Below are 18,302 nucleotides of genomic sequence, written 5' to 3'. Positions count from 1 at the left end.
AGCTTAGGTTGAGCAGCTTGGTGAAACACAGTCATACGAGGGAGATTTCTCTCAATGTGAGCAAAACGTGGACCAACAACGTCAAAAACCCTCCACATAACAAACCCCGTTCCTGCCGTTAAGCCGATGCACTTCCTTCATGACTCACGTCATCTCCAAACAAGCTACAGAAATAGCACAGCCGGTGGTTTTGTAGCTCTCTGATCAAAGGTCACATGGAGGTTTTAGGCGCTGAAACAGGTGATCTCCTTTGGGTGGAGTTGTGCGGGTCCCCCAACCCCCACGCTTTCTGTCACACTGGAGGTAAATCTGTCGGTTTGGTGTCAAAGTCGGTCCTCCCACGTCTTTGCGAGCTATCTCCTGAGTTCAAAGGACACGAGTCTTGCCCCTGGGTTTGCCAGCGAGAGGCTGTCTTTATCAGGTGGAGGTTCTGCTGGGAGTTGGCCACTGCAGCCTCGGTCAGCTTGTGATACACTTTCCTCTGATAGGAGCCACAGACCAAAGCCAAGATGCCCAAACTGGTAGGATTCCTGCTGTTTTAAGATACATTTTTACTTATCGCTCTAGCTGCATGTCTTCTTCCTGGTTTGAGAACAGCACGGAGAGGTTCTGTAGACTAAAGCCTGTTCGTAAAGCTTCAGTAAATCATTTATGATGACCAGTGTAAGAACAAAAACAAGTCGGAATTGTGGAATTGCCCCTGACTTTTTTACGTTGGTGTTATTGTCTTCGCTTCTTTCTGTTGTAAGTTTTACCAAGAGCCAGTGATCCTTCTCGTCATTTACTCATTAACCAAATGTAGAGTTTGACCCATGCTGCACACATTCCTGACACTGGATTACCCTCCAGGTGTTACTTGAACTCAACAAATTCGTTTGTGGGATATATGGTCATGCACATAATGATAAAAAAAACAAACAAAAAATCGTGAATTGAGCCTCATTAAATGATTTCTTGAAGTCATTAATGACATTCGCCACACTCTTCTGGCGCTGGGTAAAAAATAATGAAAAACGGATGGTACAACACAAAGGCGTGGACCTTGGTTATTTCCAAAGTGGAAAAAAGATACGCTTTTTCTTTGAATCTGGACAAGATGGACATTTTTATTAAGCAGGAAGAAATATGCCAGAAAATGTATAAACATTTTTATTTCAACTAAATAAAGGAGCTGCCAAAAGCATGCTCTTCCAATTTTCTTCTTTGGATTGATGTAGGGCTGACTGTAAGACTGTTGATTGTGTCTTTGTTTCCACCAACGAGGAAAATAATAAAAACTAAAACAACCAAACAAAAAGAGAACAGAATGACATTCACCAGCAAATTTTGACTGTGTGGTTTCAATATCGACAAAATGTGTCGGAATTGAAACAATCGATCAAACTGAAATAACAGAATTTAAGGATTCACGACTCTCAAAGTCATCAAGTAAAAGTTACTCAAGTGTTCAGCGTGAGGATGATAAGACGAGTCAAGCCGCACTTTACAGCAGCACCTATGTACTCTTATTGACACTGCAAGGAACAGCCTTGGTGAAGACTTTTATGTTTAAAGTCTTGGTCTACAAAATGCTGAAGACATATTTCATTACTTGCCTTCTGGCTTGATTTGAGTAAGTAATCAACGAGCCTTTACATGTGGAACAAAAATGCATTAATTTTTTCAAAGTGGCTCTTTGCACGTACTGATGCTGACGTCACATCCGCATGAGCAAAATGCAGCTTTCTTTCTTCTGCTTTGAGTTACCATGGCAGCTAGAAAAGACAAAGTCGTATTTCAGAAGTAAATACAGCAATACTACGAACATTGTTGTCTTCCTACTATAATGGGCTTTTAAGTTTTCATGGATTTCCAAACAATCCTGAATCAAGAAGACGGTGGCTTGTAAATATTCGTCACTACCAATTAAAGCCAACGCCGCACAGAAAAGTTTTACAGCCTTCACTTCACTCTGGATCAGCTTCTTCAGCCTAAAACTACCGGGGAGAGAGGGATGGTAAATAAATGAGCCATCCTGTGTTATTTCTATGGAATCACTTCTGTATTCAGCCTGAAAGAGCGAGTGTCTGGGAACGAGAGAGCAGACCAGAGCCAGACAGCCGAGCAGCTGATCTGCCTGTACACATTGCTGCGAAACCATTATGCTTCACAAGAAGCATGCAAGGAACACGGCCATATTTTTCTAAAAGCAACATCGTTGAACATGGACAGTCAACTGAACTAAAACTCCGACACCAGAGCTGCTCTACTGTTAAGCTGTGGGGTTGTTGTGCTTCATGCTTCGGAAACTATACGTTCGAACCGTGACCTCACCCGTTACTTGGTCTGTTTGACACAAACGACAATAAACACGTATAATATACTTGAAAATAAGTACAAAATAAGGTAAAAAACATTGTTCGTTAGAACAAATGAAAATGTATTGACACTTAAGTAGCACATTTTTACAAACAAAATGTCCAAGAATATTACCTACTAGCATAAGCTATAGCTAATGTTAGCCACAAAGTTTAAAGAAAGTAAAACTCACCTTTGTATCTGTGAACGTATAACGAGGTGTATATCTAAAAACCTTTCTCCAGCTTACTTGTTGGAGCTTTGGATCGATATACATCATTAATTGTTATGTTGGTCACTCACCTAGTCTTGTGTAAAATGCTATTTTCAATACACCGGAAACGACCGAGCCGCTTATCCCCGAACACGGAAACTGACGTGCAAAGAGCCCAGAGAACAAATGTGGAAACATGCTAAAAAAAAGCTGGTCGCTGCAATAATAAAGATTTTGAAATGCATATTGAGAAAGGCGCACACTATTCTTGGCATACCGTGATGTATATATTTTTAAATTATTGTCGGAAAAGTTTCCAAATTCAGAGGATATTCCCACAACTTCACGTTACTACAAAAAATAATTATGTTCATTTGTGTAATACTACTTGGGTAATATTGTATGTAATACTATTGTATGTAATAGAAATGTTGTAACATTTTTCATTTAAAAAATGTAACATTCCAATAACCAGAAAATGGTGCAAATTGAAATTACAAAAAATAAGTTTGCTTAATAGAAACATGCCAGTTTCGAAAATAACTCACGTTTTTCTCTAACAAGCCTTTGAGGTAGGACGAGGTGGTTTTTACGGCTGTGTCTAAACAGATGTATTTTGCAAAACTGCAATGGAAACATTTTTGCTAATCACTCGAGTCACGTGATCAACAGTAGTAGTTTCCGCCGAGTCGGCGGCGCCGACGACGAAGAAGACGGGAGGAAGTAATAGAAGGATCACGGCTTTTTTTTTTCTTTTTTCTTCTTCTTCTAACAATGTGCAGCTGGCTATATCTGAGCAATAACGACATGACGTTGTTCACACAAACCTGTGTCATTTTAACTTGTTGAATCCATAGCTGTTTTGTAAAATCGCCAACTACAATTTCCCCCAAAACGAGCATTTGTAGCCGCTCCAACATATCAGGGACGAATCACTGCGGCGCCTGAACGAGACGCCGACGTTTCCTCTGAAGGTTGATAGATGATGAGCGCTAGTGCCATGGCTGAATTATGCATATATTTCATGTAAGTGTTTACATCTGTCGCTCACACACTGCCGTGATTTTAGTGTCTTATCGCGAGAATAAGCGTATTTACGCGTGATTTTAATTTCATGCGAATTGGAAACACTAAATTCAGTTTTTTCGACAAAGATTTTTCGTCCATTTGTAAGGCAAGCGCAGCTGTTGCTATGGAAATTGAACAAAACTTCATAATTCAAATAAGTCTTATGTGTGGAAATGATCCTGTGAGGATTTTGTTAGGTATATATATATATATATATATATATATATATATATATATATATAATTATTATTATTTTTTTCCATTGGTATAATACTATTGTACTATATATATATTCACTTGCGCTTTTTGCCATCATATGTGGCTCTTGCAGCATACATATCCATGTAAATACAAATTTTTGGGGGGGGGTTTCTGCGAGGTATGTGTGATAACTGTCAAATTATACATTTTAAAATCCCGGCCCCTGTTTGCTGGAATGTCAAAAGCATTATGAAGACACCAGATAAAGATGTTATCTCATACATGTGATCACGTAAGGTGGAAACAACTTAAACAGCTAGTGATGGTTCCATTATTGGATGTTCCATTGATTCCTGCCCAACCTTTAGTATGTTTATCTTTATGACAGTCAGGGTGTGTTCTGGTGTAACTTCATAAAACTGCTCTGTATCTGCTGCAAACCCCGTCCCGATCAATGGTCTTGTACGGTTGTTTTTTTTTAAAAACCAGTTGAAACGAATAAAAACTAAAGCTTTCTTTTTTTTTTCTCCAATTTGTGTAAATTAATTTTTATGCAAACTCAGTTTTAATGCTGTTTGCTGCAACAAGGGCTGATCTCGCAACGCCTTTGCGCAAGAAGCAAGTACGATGATATTCAACCTTGCGTTCGCACGGCTGGTCTAAAGTCTAATGAGATAGTGAGCAATTACGGTTTATGAATAATCCAGTTGACAGATCCACGTTAAGGGTGTGCTTTCAGCGAATCAGTCCGTTATTTTTGTCCTCCAGTTGTGGATGTGAACGCACCCAAACACAGAATTTAGGCAGATGTGGAAACATTTCTGATTTATAGAATGACAACAAAGAAGCAATTGGAAAGAAAACAGGTTGTGCCCGTCCAAACAGAAAGGGTTTTATTTATAAAAAAAAAATTTCAGAGTGAATGTAATCAGTGAATTGCCCTTTTTCCACCGCAGGTCAATGTTCGCGTCACTACAATGGACGCAGAGCTGGAGTTTTCCTTTAACGGCAGCACTAGAGGAAGGCAGCTGCTTGAACAGGTCTGTATGGTCGGCAAAGCACACATCTAACGACAACAACAACATTTTCTGTTAATCACGAGTGGTTTTGGGGTGGATGGAAAGATTATATTTATGTGCGTGAAGCAAAAACCAAGCCTACCTCAAAGCTAAACCAAATCAAACTGATAGTAGCAGAAGTGTGAACACGAAGCATTCTAATGACCAGTGAACTCAGGAGATGAGACAACAAACAGGGCTTTAATCAGAGAGGTAACCAAGGCGATCATTATTGTGGAAGATCTGCAGAGAGACCGAAATCTGTTCTTTATAGAAAGATAACAAATCCACTGTGGACATAAAAACTCCAGTCAGCATCTTGAAGCTGAACTAGCAAGAAATGGTCAGAGATAAAAATTGAACTTTCGATAGTGGAAAACTGACTATGTATGTTAATATAGATACAAAAACTACCAATTCCACAGGCAGATTATTTCAGTGTCTTGTTATAAGTGAAATAATCTGCCAGTGGAGCCAGTACTGTTTCTGACAAAAATACTTGGCAAGATTTTGTGTGTTAGCAGTGTGGTGGCAGCGTCAGGCTGTGGGGATGCTTTTCTTAAGCTGAGAGAGGGAAAATGAACCGATGGTGGGAGTTTGATCATTTGTTTCGAAGAACGAATGAATCAGAAACACTGTGAGAAAGATTGCAATGTTTCAGATGCTGCTTTTTACATTTAATGTGCCCGTCTTCTGGACAGTAGAGAGAAGTCCTCACGCTTCTTCTTCTTCTTCTTCTTCTGTTTTTGTGTCGTGCCGTCAGGTTGCCAGGACGATTGGCCTCCGTGAGATTTGGTACTTCGGCCTTCAGTTCGTGGACAACAGAGGACTTGTCTCGTGGCTGCTAGAAGACAAGAAAGTGGGTTTTGTTCTGCCAGATTTTTTTTAGTGCTGCAATATCGACCAGTTTGAACTTTTTTTTTTCTTTTGTTTGTTTAAAATAAGAGAGTGCATGAGAATACACTAGTTTACATTCTTCACTGCAACACACTGTTACTTTGCTTCAATGCCATATATTTGAGGTTGATTCTTATTTCATTACCTTGTTTAAAAATATATGTGTATTATCAGCTACCAAGAACATCAGTGATATTTTTGTGCATCAAAAAACGATTTAAGTGACACTTTCCACAAATTTGTGAAACTCTTTATCTGACCAAAAAGATCCAACAGTGGAGATGTAACCTCACTATAGCATCTATTAATATCACAGCTGGATAGTGACATGTACGGAAGCCTAGACCGGACAGCATATGCGCTTTCCCGGTGGTTTTCTCGGTAAAGCGAGTTAATCATGAGATGATTGTTGTTGTTGTTTGTGTTGCGCCATGTGGTTCTCTGGAGATTAATTTATCATTGCCTGAAAACCATTGGTGGAAAAAGTATATCCAGAAAACATCCGCTCTCTGCTTCCGTACATAAGGACTCAATGACGCGCTTTTTAAAAAAAAAACACACTCAGCAATAAATAAATAAAAATTGCGTTGCACTTTTGAGCGATGACATCAAAAGAGGCGCAGGACTGAAGACGAGCCGACATTACAGAATGCAAGTAATCAACTCTGAATTTGCTTTAAAAAAAATTATTGATGATAACGAAACGAACTGAGCTGTCATCACTTATGTGACGTCATCAGACGGATATCTGAGTGGATATCCTGTTTTGATTGGTGGGTCTATCAAAATAGCAAAAATAAATAGAAATATGTTAGTTGGGTGGCAAATATATTTAATCAGAGTTTGATTGATCTAACAGAAAATAGCTTTTAAGCTATTGTTAGCTTAAAAGCTACAACAATTTGGTCTTCAAGGTACTGTGTGAGGGTTTAATGCCTTTAATGTTTCCATTCCTCCTCCTGCCTTACTTAAGTTTGAGGTGTTCTAAAATACTTATTGATTATATTTAATTTCCAAACATGTTCTAAATAAACTAAGAAATGTGTAGGAGCTTTTCTCAGTGTCGCTTTTGAGGACTAGGTGGATAACTTTAACAACAAGCACATATTTTGACGGATTAAAGTGAATTCCTTGTCTGTGTCCAGCTGCGCTTTAACCAACGTCTACTTAATGCTTCGTTTTTTATTTCCTTCATGAGCGTCCTCCCTTTCTTTTGCACATTTTAACCTCCACGCCCTCGCCGTCCGTGCAGGTGACGGAACAGAATGTAAAGAACGAGACTCCCCTGCAGTTCAGATTCCGGGTCCAGTATTACCCCGAGGACGTGGACGAGGAGCTGATCCAGGACGTCACCAGGAAGCTCTTCTTCCTGCAGGTGAAGGAGCAAATCCTGTCCGACGAGATCTACTGTCCCCCGGAGACGGCTGTGCTGCTGGCCTCCTACGCCGTGCAGGCGAAGTACGACGAGTACGACAAGTCGGTGCACCGGCAGGGATACCTCTCCTCAGAGCGTCTGCTCCCGAAGAGGTGAGCGCAAACTGTGGGAAATGTTCCACTGTTCCTTTACGCATTTAAAATAACAGACCCAAAACTAATTTAGCTATTTCAATTATCTTTGTTTCAAAATAAAGCTAACATTCAGGAGACTCTGTCAAAAGTGTAGGAATCATGGGGCGTGCTGTGGTGGCGCAGGGGGTTAGCACGCCCCACGCCTGGAGGCCCCAGTCCTCGACGCGGACGTCGCGGGTTCGACTCCCGGTCCCGGCGACCCTTGCCCCATGCTCTCCCCCCTCTCCTCACCCTCCTTCCCGTCTGGGGGGGAGAGAATCCACGACACGCTGGACCGAGTCCTGCAAAAAACAGGACATTTCCTCACTTTCTAAAAATATCCCGGGACGCCCGGGACAGGACGTGAAATACGGACATGTCCCGGGAAATACGGACGTTTGGTCACCCTAAATAATTTGGATTTTTTTTTTGTCCCTTGCCAGATTGTTTTTTTTTTTTTTTGTTTGTTGATAACTACAAACAAATACATTTAAATAATACAGCGTGTCATATTTATTCCAGATATTTAGTCAGAGGACAGTCCCACAACACTGTTCAATAACGTAAAAGTCAACATCTCCTAAGTATTCATGCATTATAAACAATTTAAATAAGAAAAAAACAAAAAACAAATACTATCAGATGAGCTTGAAATAAGACCCTTATCTATGGATGTGTTGGGTTCCTCCAAACTCACGTTCCTCAGTTTGGAGTTTTGTAACTTGGCAAATAAAAAACAAGAAGTGAAAATTATCTCAACATGTTTATTGATTTATGTCACTGCGTGTCATAAAGCAAAATTTCAAGGTCCTATTAAAGTAAGTGATCATTTTTCCTTTACTCTCGTCACTTTTAACTTGTATTTTTTAATTTTCTTTTTGCTCCACTGATAGTTGAAACTTGAGCATTAGTACTGCAAGTGCACTAAGCTACTTGCACTAGAAACGAAACCAACAACACTTGGTAAAATTTTGCGTTTTTGCAGAGCAGAACGCCTTTTTATGCGTTACATGACAGTGTTTACAGTAAAACATGATGCAAAGTATCACACCATCGCATCATGTTACTTAGATTTCTATGCAGTTTTGGATTCCTTAATGATACGCAAGATGGAGAAACATGTGAAACGTGGACTTCATTAAATGCCAATGTTCCCTTCTGAGACGTACATTTGTTTGTTTTTTCCACATATGCTCCAAAATCATGCTAGGTGATCATCAGCCACTGTTGCTAATTTAGGATGTAACAAAAAAGGAAGGGGCCTCCGGTGCCTGCAGCGTGTGTTCAACGTAGCTCTGTGTGCGCACGCGGAGTGATCCCGCTTTGAGCCGTGCGACTCTCTGACAGCTTGTCTGTTCTCTTAGAGTGCTGGATCAACACAAGCTGTCAAAGGAGCAATGGGAAGACAGAATCCAGGCCTGGCACGAGGAGCACAGAGCCATGCTGAAGTGAGTAAAGACCGAGTGATGTTTATATGTTAAAGCAAAGCAAAAGACAAGCCAACGACAAAAGATGTTTAAAACACAATGTCAAACATTCTCACCTTCCATGCACTTGGGTTTGTTTCAGACACACATTTTTCTCGTGTGTCATAGTAAATTTACTGGACTACAAGTCAGTCGGGGAAATTTACCTTTATGTTCTGATTGATATGTGGCGGTTGCAATAAGAGGTCATAAAACGGTGCAAATTTCAAGTAATATTTTTGGATAAAGAAAACAACTCCGTTTTAAGAACAACACTTTGCTCCCTGAAACTCGAGTTTTACGGGTCAATGTTTTAGATCATTTGTTTGTGTCTAGAGAGTTATGTAAGGGAAATAGTTATTTTTTTCAGTTTGCCGTGTTATTTTGTTGAGTCAAAAAAAAAAAAAGACAGAGAAAGAAATCTAACATGAACTGCATGACTTTGAAGAAATGGAAATTTCAAATGACAAATTTTTGGTATTTTTAACAGGAATGTTCCCAGAAATAGAAATGCAGGCTGGGAAAGTCATGTTTCTCCAAAACTCCCAACCAAAATCCAATATGGCTGCCTTCATGTAAAACATCGTCGTACACAAGAGGGGGAAAAATTAGTTTCAGTTCTGCCTATTTGTCTCTCACACAGAGAACGACGCAGATCCTGTTTATGTGCTTGTTGCTACATTGTTTAAAGGTACGTTGCTGTTAGCTTGCTTTGCTAACAAATGCGACTGAGCTAATCAGCTAGCAGACTGTACTGGTATTTAAACTTGGAGCTAAATATTCAGTTAGGCTAAATTAGATACTATTGCTTAAAGACAAATGTCAGAAATGAACCAGTAATAATATTACTACTACTACTACATATTTATAAATCACTTTGAAACAACAACACTTGACAAAGTTCTGTACAGATGAAATCAATGAACCTTCAAAATATTGAACAGACAAAAGAAAAGGACAACAATAAAATGAATGAAACTCTAAAACGGAAATAAGAGCAAAGCTTTATGTTAAAAGTCAAAGAATAAAAATGTGTTTTAAGAAGAGTTATTAAAGTGGACAATAAAGGGTTCTTCTAACATGTCGCCGTAAATGTTACTCCTGCTGCTCCATGCAGGCGCTCTGTATGCAAATACGTGCTCACCTCAGTATGCTGCATGAGTGAAGTGGCTCCAACTGATGGCTGCTTGGCCTACTTTCTGATTGAACTAATCTATCTTTTAGCTTAAAATAACCCTACCGTTGAACTTTCCTTGCTAAGAGAACCCACAACCCACACTGTTTTAATATTCATGCATAAACAGTTAGCAAAAGTATGAAATAAACTTTAGAAAATCTGAGTTTGAGCCCTGGACTTTTCTTTCCTTAATACTAGTATATACAACGTAGTACTGAATGACAATCGTCACCGCAGCATCAGTGTAGTCGGTGTAAAGCATTCAAACTCTGTTTTGAGCTGCTTGGCTGGACGCAACATCCCGTTGCTCTTATTGGAAGCTCGGGAAGAGACGAGGAAAATCTGGGATTATTTCCAGTTTAGATCGTCCTTTTGGTTATTCGGTGGGAAACGTGTCAAAAGCTAACATCTTGCAGCAAAAATATCTGAACGAACGTTTTTGTGACTTCAAAACAGGGAAGACGCGATCATCGAGTACCTGAAGATCGCTCAGGATCTGGAAATGTACGGCGTTAGCTACTTTGACATCAGAAACAAGAAGGGCACAGAGCTGTGGCTGGGCGTGGACGCGCTAGGGATCAACATCTATCCGAAGGATGACAGGTAAAACTCTCAGTTTAGGACTTTATCGCAAAAATCTTTTATTATATCTTTTTTTGCTGCTTAACTCAGCTTTTTTTTTATTTATTTGTATTATCATTGTTCAGTTCAAACGCTCAGGGTTATATTATAAGCCTGGCGGGCCACCAGGCTTTACTTGTGCCCCCACCATGCTAAGCATTGCTTATTTTCTAAAGTCTTTTTTTAAATCTTTGAATTTTTTAAGACTTTGTAGTTGGTGTTCAGGTATCAATCTTCCAATAACACATAATTGTGAAGTGATATTTCAACATTTCCTGTCAACTTTAAAGATTTTTTATCTCAGAAACACGGCGGGCCGCTGGATGAACCACCAGGCTTAGCAGGTTTTCTGGGGGAAACCTTGAAAAGTTGTATTATAATATCAGACTGTGCGCATTTTTATGGTGTTCAGAACTTTCTACTTGTAGCGGCGAGGGCAACAGAGCAGAGGTCAAACCTCTGTCGCTGACCTTTTCCTTTCTCAGCCTCATGTTTTTTACTCACCACACTGACCTCTGTGGATGTTGACCATAAGAGTACATTGACCTATTTCTCTGCCAAACTACAACATGAACTTAAATTTTTGTTTTGTTTTGTTTCTTTTTTTAAAATATTCCAGGCTCACCCCAAAAATTGGATTCCCCTGGAATGAAATTGGAAACGTTTCTTTCGACAACAAGAAATTTGTCATCAAGCCCATGGACAAAAAATCTCCAGTGAGTATTTCACCAAGTAATTAAATACGTCTTTACATGCCAAATACTGAAACATTAGATGAGGGGAGGGGAGGTGGGAAGGAAGAAAACTTTTTGGACTTGTATAACGTTTGCTTTTTCATTCCTTTGGAAGCACATCATGTTTCACGGGACACAACCTCGCATCCACAAGGCCATCATGCAGCTCGCTAAGGGCAACCATCGCCTGTACGCCCGCCGCCGCATGGCCGACAACATCGAGGTGCAGCAGATGAAGGCTCAGGCCAAGCAGGACAGGCTCCAGAAGAAGATGGAGAGGTAGACAAGAGCCACTTTTTCACATTTGACCAGATCGCTCACGGAGGACAAATCCTGCCACAATTAAGAATAAATAGAGAAATCTATAAGTGCCTCGTTAAAGTAATTATAGGGCCAAAAAAGCAGCTTGACGAGTAAATTCGCATGCCATTAAAAGCGACAAAATAATAGATGCATCCGAAAATGCCAAAATAGAAAGGGGGCGCTGTTCGGAACAGAGTCACCCCTTCGAATTCTTGCGTAGTAGCCGAAGTCTAGCCTGGAGGACGTTGGCGCAGAGCTTGATTTTGTATGCTTTGTTTTTTTTACTTTATTTTATAAACTTTTTTTTTCCTCAATACGTGAGCAAGAAATAAAAACAAGGAGAAAAAAAAAGGAAATAAATGGTCTCAGTGAAATCTCTTTGGTTTAAAAAGTAAAAGTAAAACAGAAATATTATAAAGGCAGAAAATGATCTCAGTTTAAGAAATAAAACGGCAGTGAAGTCACTTGAACATAAATGTACTTTTATGGGAAAAACATATTTCAAATATGTTTGGTTGGTGGTAAATATGAGGGGAAAATGGACTCGTAATAAATAAACAAGAGAAAATACAACAAGAAGGAAAGTATGCATAAAATAGACAAAAATTACAATGCTTAAAAGTGTCAGTAGAAATATTTATACCTAATTAATGATTCAATTATTATACAAAATCTCTTCTTTTTATTATTTTGTTGTCCACCAATTTATCTGCCATGCTGCATTTTTGACCTTGTGATTATTTTAATGAGTCATTTATTCATTCCTGCATTTATCCTTAAATTATGGCAGGATCGGTCCTCCGTACATTATAGCCACAAGTCTGAATGTATATAACTGGAATCTTATGTGACGGACCGACACAATTAGTGCACAAGTGTGAAGAGGGGATAACAAAGAAATATGATTAGATCTGAACAATGAGTTTTCCTGTTTACAGTGTAAAAAAAAAAACAAATTACAGTAAAATACCAGCAGTTATGTCAAGACTCTAAATATAATTTTACCAAAAATTAAATTTCTTACAGTGTAGTTATATTATGACAAGTAATGAAAGAGGTAAAGCGGATATGAATATTTTTATAAGGTGCTGTATAGGATGTAGGTAATTAATCTGTGTGATCTTGACTTTTTTTCTTTTCCTTTTTTCCTTTGTGTGTGTGTGTGTGTGTGTGTGTGTTTCCTGCAGGGATCAGCTGGAAAGTGAGAAGAAGAAGAGAGAAAACATTGAGAGGGAGAAGCAGCAGATGGAGAGAGAAAAGCAGGAGCTGATGATGAAGCTCTACGAGTTTGAAGAGACTACTAAGAGAGCGGAGCGAGGTGGGGCGCACCACGTCACACACAAGCTGTCTAAATACGAACCGGGCTCAGAAAATGTTCCCAAGGAGAAAAGACAAAAAAACAAAAAACAAATCCTCAGTCAGCCTACCGACTAATTTTTTTTTTTGTTTCTTTCTCTCTTAATGTCTAAATGATTTTACTGCCCTCTGCTGTCAGCTCTTCTTTAAGCGGATATTCACATAATCAAATATGACATGTTGAAATGCACATCAAAACATAAACAGAAACTCATATTTAGAAGAAGAAAAGGAAAGAAAAAAAAGAAAAGGGAGAGCTTCCCGAAGCGCCTCACCGCCGTGCGGTGCCTAATAGATTTTCCCGTGTGCCTGCCTGGCCCCGCAGATCTTCAGGAGCAGCTGGACCGGGCCATGAGGCTGGAGGAGGAGAGGAGGAGGGTGGAGCAGGAGGCGGCCCGGCTGGAGGCTGAGAGGATGGAGGCCATAATTGCCAAGGAGGAGCTGGCCAGGCAAGCCGAGGAGCAGATGAAGAGCCAGGAGCAGCTGGTGAGTGTGCAGCGCATAAGTGAACCAATACCGATGGACGTAGGAACGCACGTCAAGGTGCTTCAGCTTCTGCTAAAGTCCAACCTGAGGATTCAGGGTGAAGCTCCACACCAACAAAAGTGTTGTATTATTTTACTTCTTTTGGTGTGTGTGTGTATGTGTGTGTTTTCTTTTAAATTGCCTGACTAAAGTGGCTGCGCTCTGTTCCCGCTTCAGGCTGCGGAGCTGGCCCAGTACACGGCCAAGATCACTGAGCTGGAGGAGGCCAAGAGAGCCAAGGAGGAGGAAGCCGATACATGGCACATGAAGGTGAGCGCTCTGACCGGCGGTCGAGGCAAGACGGCCAGGAGATCAGGTGGAAAAAAGGTCCCAGTAAAACACTTTCCTCCGTCTGGTATCTGTGAGAGATCAGAGGAAATAAAAAAAATCCCCGTTCTTTGCCTTTGGTAAAACGGATAAAAAAAAATTTAAATAAAATCTCCCCAAATTTCTGTAATTAGTTACAAAAACTTCAACATATATTAGTAAAAATTTTATTCCACATTAAAGTGGGAAATACAAGAGAACATCTTATTTATGTAAGGCAAGTAATTTATTTTTCTACATTTATATCTGCATTTTTTTCATTTTTCTACGTCTAGAGTCCGAGCCACAATGTTTAGCAACTGTAGGAAAGAGCTAGCAGAGTCTCCATAACAACAGTTAGAAATGGTTGTTTTAGGAGAGAAAAATGACTTTAAAACCTAGAAAACGAGAAAGAAAAAAGCTAATAATTGTCCTTCCATCACAACTGAATGCATTGTATCCTAAAGCTACTGGGATGTTCTACAAAAACGCTGAAAAGTTTTGAATTAATGAGTTATAACAGCATTTAATTCTTCTTCAGGGCCGATAAAATGTTTCTGAGTTGAAGTGAATTGTATTTGTAACACACCAGGTGGGTTTGGCATGAAACAAAGAGCATCATTGATAAATTAAAACCTTTTAAAATTAAAACTGAAAGATGTTATGTCCATCCCAAAATATTTGTCTATTATGAACCTTTTTAGTTTGCTTTCATTTTTATTCGAGGCCTTTTCCAAAAATAAATAAATAATTTTTCTTTGTTTCTTTTTGTGCAAAAACACAAAATTTTACCCAGTATTTTTGTTTAACTATTTTATTACACTTGATATAAGATACAAATAAATTACTAACAACTTTTCAGCAAGATGCAGGGGCTACTTTTAGGTCAATAATTCTTTAATATTGATGCCACTGGCAGGTTTTGGAAATATTCCCCCATGTTTTAAGTGAAATAATCTGTCAGTGGAACTGCTACTTTTTCATCAATATTAAATAAGTATTTACTTAAAACAAACTCTTTTTATGCTGAAAAGTTTCTCGTAAGTTAGCTTTGTCTTATTTCAAGACATCTGCAATAAAACTGGACAAGAAACACTTGGTAAAAAACAAACAAACACTTGATTTCCCCGCCCCATTTACTGAACAAATGCACAGAAAATAATAGTTTGATTAATTTTTTTTTCCCTAACGTTTTTTAATCCTATAAAAGCCAAGCTTTGCTTCCCAGATCCGTTAAGACGTGACTTCAGTTTGCGTGTCACGCCTCCGCTGTCCTCCGCTGACGCGGTTTCCCTCTGATGGTTCCTGCAGGCTGAGGAAGTGGAGCAGAGCCTGTTGAGGACGAAGGAAGAGCTGCAGAGTGTGAGGACCCCGTCCAACTCCGCTCCTCCCGGTGGCTCCTCCTCCTCCTCCTCTTCTTCTTCGGACAGCGAGAGTGACCACGAGCACAGCGAGGAGAACAGCACCTACAGCGCCGAGCTGCACTCGCAGGACATCAGCGAGGACCACCTGGAGGAGGAGCGGCTCACCGAGGCGGAGAAGAACCAGCGCCTCAGGAAGCAGCTGATGGTGAGGACACGACCAAGATCAAGCAGACCACTCCTCCTCCAGATGAATTTGTTTCACAGCGCGAGGCGCGGGGATTTGGTTCACGAAACTCCCGTCGAATTAGTTCGATCCTAAAAGCACAAAACCGTCGTCACTCTTTCAGTAATCTTCAGGTGGAAATCGGATCCATGCGGCAAACTTTTCACTGGGGACTGCAGTAAACCAACCCAGTGATGAAGAGGTGTGCACTGTTGCCTCACAGCTTGACAGTGTTTCTAAGTGCAGATCGAATGTTCTCACTGTGTCTGCGTGGGGTTTTTTATTTTTTATTTTTTTATTTGCCAGGTCCTCTGGCTTCCTCCCACAGTCCAGAAATACGCATGTTAGGTTAAATGGTGATTTGAAACTCTCTGGAGGTGTGAGTGTGCACGGTTGTTTCCAGTGGGTGCAGTTTTGTAAGCGCTGCAGAGGAAGCTGTTTGAAAAGGTGCAGCCATGTAGGTTTAAAAATTGACCAACCTTCACATGTCAATGGTAGACAGATGGATATTGCGACTAGCACCCTTATCTCTTAGTTTGCAGCACTATTGTGTTTTCAAATCTGAAGATTTCCTGACAAAAGACACAAACAAAAACAAGAGGAAACAAACATTTTACTTCTACAAAGCTTTAAGCTCATCAGGCAGGTTTACAAGCTAAGTAGTAAGATAAGCTACGTTCCAAACTAAGACGAGCTAAGATGAGTTACGCTGTAAGATAAGATAAGCTAAGTTGTGAGTTAAGCTGTAAGCGAAGACAAGCTACGATGTAAACTAAGCTAACTTACTAGCTAAGCTAATTTCTTTTTTTTTTAACAATACTGAAAAAAGATTGCTACTTGGAAATCTTTTAGGAGCTTTTTTTTTTTTTTTGTAGCTCACGAGATCAAACAAAATCTTTACCCATCTATTGTACAAATGAGACAAAAATGGATCCAGGAAGTGTGTTCCCATGATTTAATCACCATGCCCGACTCTTATCGCAGGACCTGAGCTCAGATCTGGAGCAATCTAGACACGACTCCAAGAAGACCCAGAACGACCTGCTTCACGCCGAGAACGTCCGCGCCGGACGAGACAAGTACAAGACCCTCCGTCAGATCCGCCTGGGCAACACCAAGCAGAGGGTGGACGAGTTTGAGGCTTTGTAGTGAAGACCGCTGCAGGATACCTCGGGAATGATCTGATCAGCTTATTACATGATGTAGTGATTGCGCCCAGTGGTGGTTCTGGCGAGAACGGCGCCCTTGGCGAGGTTTTCATGGCCCCCATGACACACACACACTCCCAAAAAGAAAAATCCATTTCTTTACGGCATAGGAATATTTTTTGTGACATAAATTACTATAAATACCGAAGATAATGGAGCAAAAGTGTCACAGCTCACAAGAGTTTTTAAAAAGTGTAATCAGTGTAGAATAATTAAGTCTATGATTAACCATTGTGCTTTTGATTCTAGTTTTAATCTGAGGTCCCGATGCCCGAAAAGCATTCAAAATATTCTACTTTGTGTTTTTACAAAAGAAATACAGAATTTCTGTCCGGTTTAGAAATATTACGTTCAGGTTTGGTTATTCAGAGCATTTTAAATGTTAAGCAAAAGATGAACAAATGCAATAGAAGTTCCCTTAAAAGCAGTCAAGTAACCTTTCAATGTAGCACTGGCCATTAGCCATTAGCTATAGCTGGCGTGTGCGGCCATTTTGTTCCTTTTGTCCTTACACATCACGCAACAAACTGATGACCTAATCCCCATTGACTGAACATGCAAATAAACAATAAAAAGAAATTTTTCCAGCTTGATGGTTACGCTGCCCCTACAGCCATGCCTCCCTGGGCAGTGTGCCATATCCTCCACATCAAGAACCGCCACTGATTACAGTCGTGTGTAACTTTAAGATCCGGAATAAGGATGCTCTTCAGCTGTGTGAAAGTACTTCCATGAATTGTATTTGACTGCGTGAAAGTATGACGGCCACATTTTATCGCTGGAACATTTCTAAAATGCTGTTTGTTTGGGGTTTTTTTCTTAGGATAATTGCAGGGGATGATCCAAGAGACCAGCTGAACAAAGCTGGTCTTAAGGATACATATATTATATTAATCATAAGTAGCGAAGTTTGCATTTTAGTTTCCCTAAAACATGTGACTCGGTTCAGATTTATTTAATGAACACAACATGTTGTAAACAACCGTTAATTGCTAATAATTAACTAGTGCTACTGGATTTCTGACTCGCAACTGAAATGTGTTGTATTTTATTTGTACTTGTAATTCAGAAATCAAAATAAGTCAGTTTCAAATAATAATAATAAAAAAAACCCCAATCCAATTAAACCGGACTGCTTCCTCTAAATCTATTAAGATCGTAATTATTTGTTACTATTACTCAAGGTGTTATGCCTTCAAATCTTTTGGACTTAAAGAAAAGAATAAAAGACCTAGTAAAATATACACATTATTTTCCACGTTATTCTGTTTATATTTTTCTGTTATCCATATTGTCTTTTGTAGTCATTTTTTTTCCCACCAAAAAAGTTGTTCACTATATCCCACTATTATCATATGTAGCCTGTAGTGCACAAAGTAAATGCATATCTCAGTCCTTGAAATATGTATGACTGTCTTTCATTATATTATGTATAAACAACATTAAGAAGATAAGTTAACATATAGATTAATTGTGAATTTGTCCCAAGATATAAGCACGCCACAATATTCCTGTCATATTCGTTTTTTATTTTGTTTTAATGCCAGTATTCTTTATTTATTTATCATTTCTTGCTGCCCATCAGGATTTGAGTAAGTTTTATATGCACTTGCACTGGCTGTCCAGCAGGTGGCGGTATATGAAAAGACGAACTCTACGGATAGGAAAATTGTGCAGCGCGTTCAGTTCAGTGTGA

At 39.6% G+C, this 18,302-nt stretch overlaps 1 protein-coding gene across 1 annotated transcript; it reads left to right on the top strand.

Moving 5' to 3' along the window:
- Nucleotides 1–257: 257 nt before the first annotated feature.
- ezra (ezrin a) lies at nucleotides 258–18,008 on the top strand. The gene is made up of 13 exons (XM_044142864.1): nucleotides 258–521; nucleotides 4,777–4,860; nucleotides 5,642–5,737; nucleotides 7,028–7,302; nucleotides 8,688–8,771; nucleotides 10,423–10,569; nucleotides 11,207–11,303; nucleotides 11,437–11,600; nucleotides 12,812–12,942; nucleotides 13,306–13,466; nucleotides 13,683–13,775; nucleotides 15,123–15,380; nucleotides 16,383–18,008. Exons 1-13 carry the CDS (start codon nucleotides 510–512, stop codon nucleotides 16,545–16,547), a joined length of 1,767 nt encoding a protein of 588 aa, XP_043998799.1. The 5' UTR covers nucleotides 258–509; the 3' UTR covers nucleotides 16,548–18,008.
- Nucleotides 18,009–18,302: the final 294 nt, after the last annotated feature.

Source organism: Gambusia affinis, linkage group LG16 (genome assembly GCF_019740435.1).
Source record: "Gambusia affinis linkage group LG16, SWU_Gaff_1.0, whole genome shotgun sequence".
Classification (NCBI taxonomy): Eukaryota; Metazoa; Chordata; class Actinopteri; order Cyprinodontiformes; family Poeciliidae; genus Gambusia; species Gambusia affinis.
Note: the sequence above shows the minus strand (reverse complement) of the source record. Positions and strands in the feature narration are given on the sequence as shown.

What these genes read in the sequence shown, in the direction of transcription:
- ezra (XM_044142864.1), top strand. An exon ending in CCATGGACAAAAAATCTCCA is followed by an intron (nt 11,304 to 11,436) that starts GTGAGTATTTCA and finishes TTCCTTTGGAAG; the next exon opens with CACATCATGTTTCACGGGAC. An exon ending in CTCCAGAAGAAGATGGAGAG is followed by an intron (nt 11,601 to 12,811) that starts GTAGACAAGAGC and finishes TGTTTCCTGCAG; the next exon opens with GGATCAGCTGGAAAGTGAGA.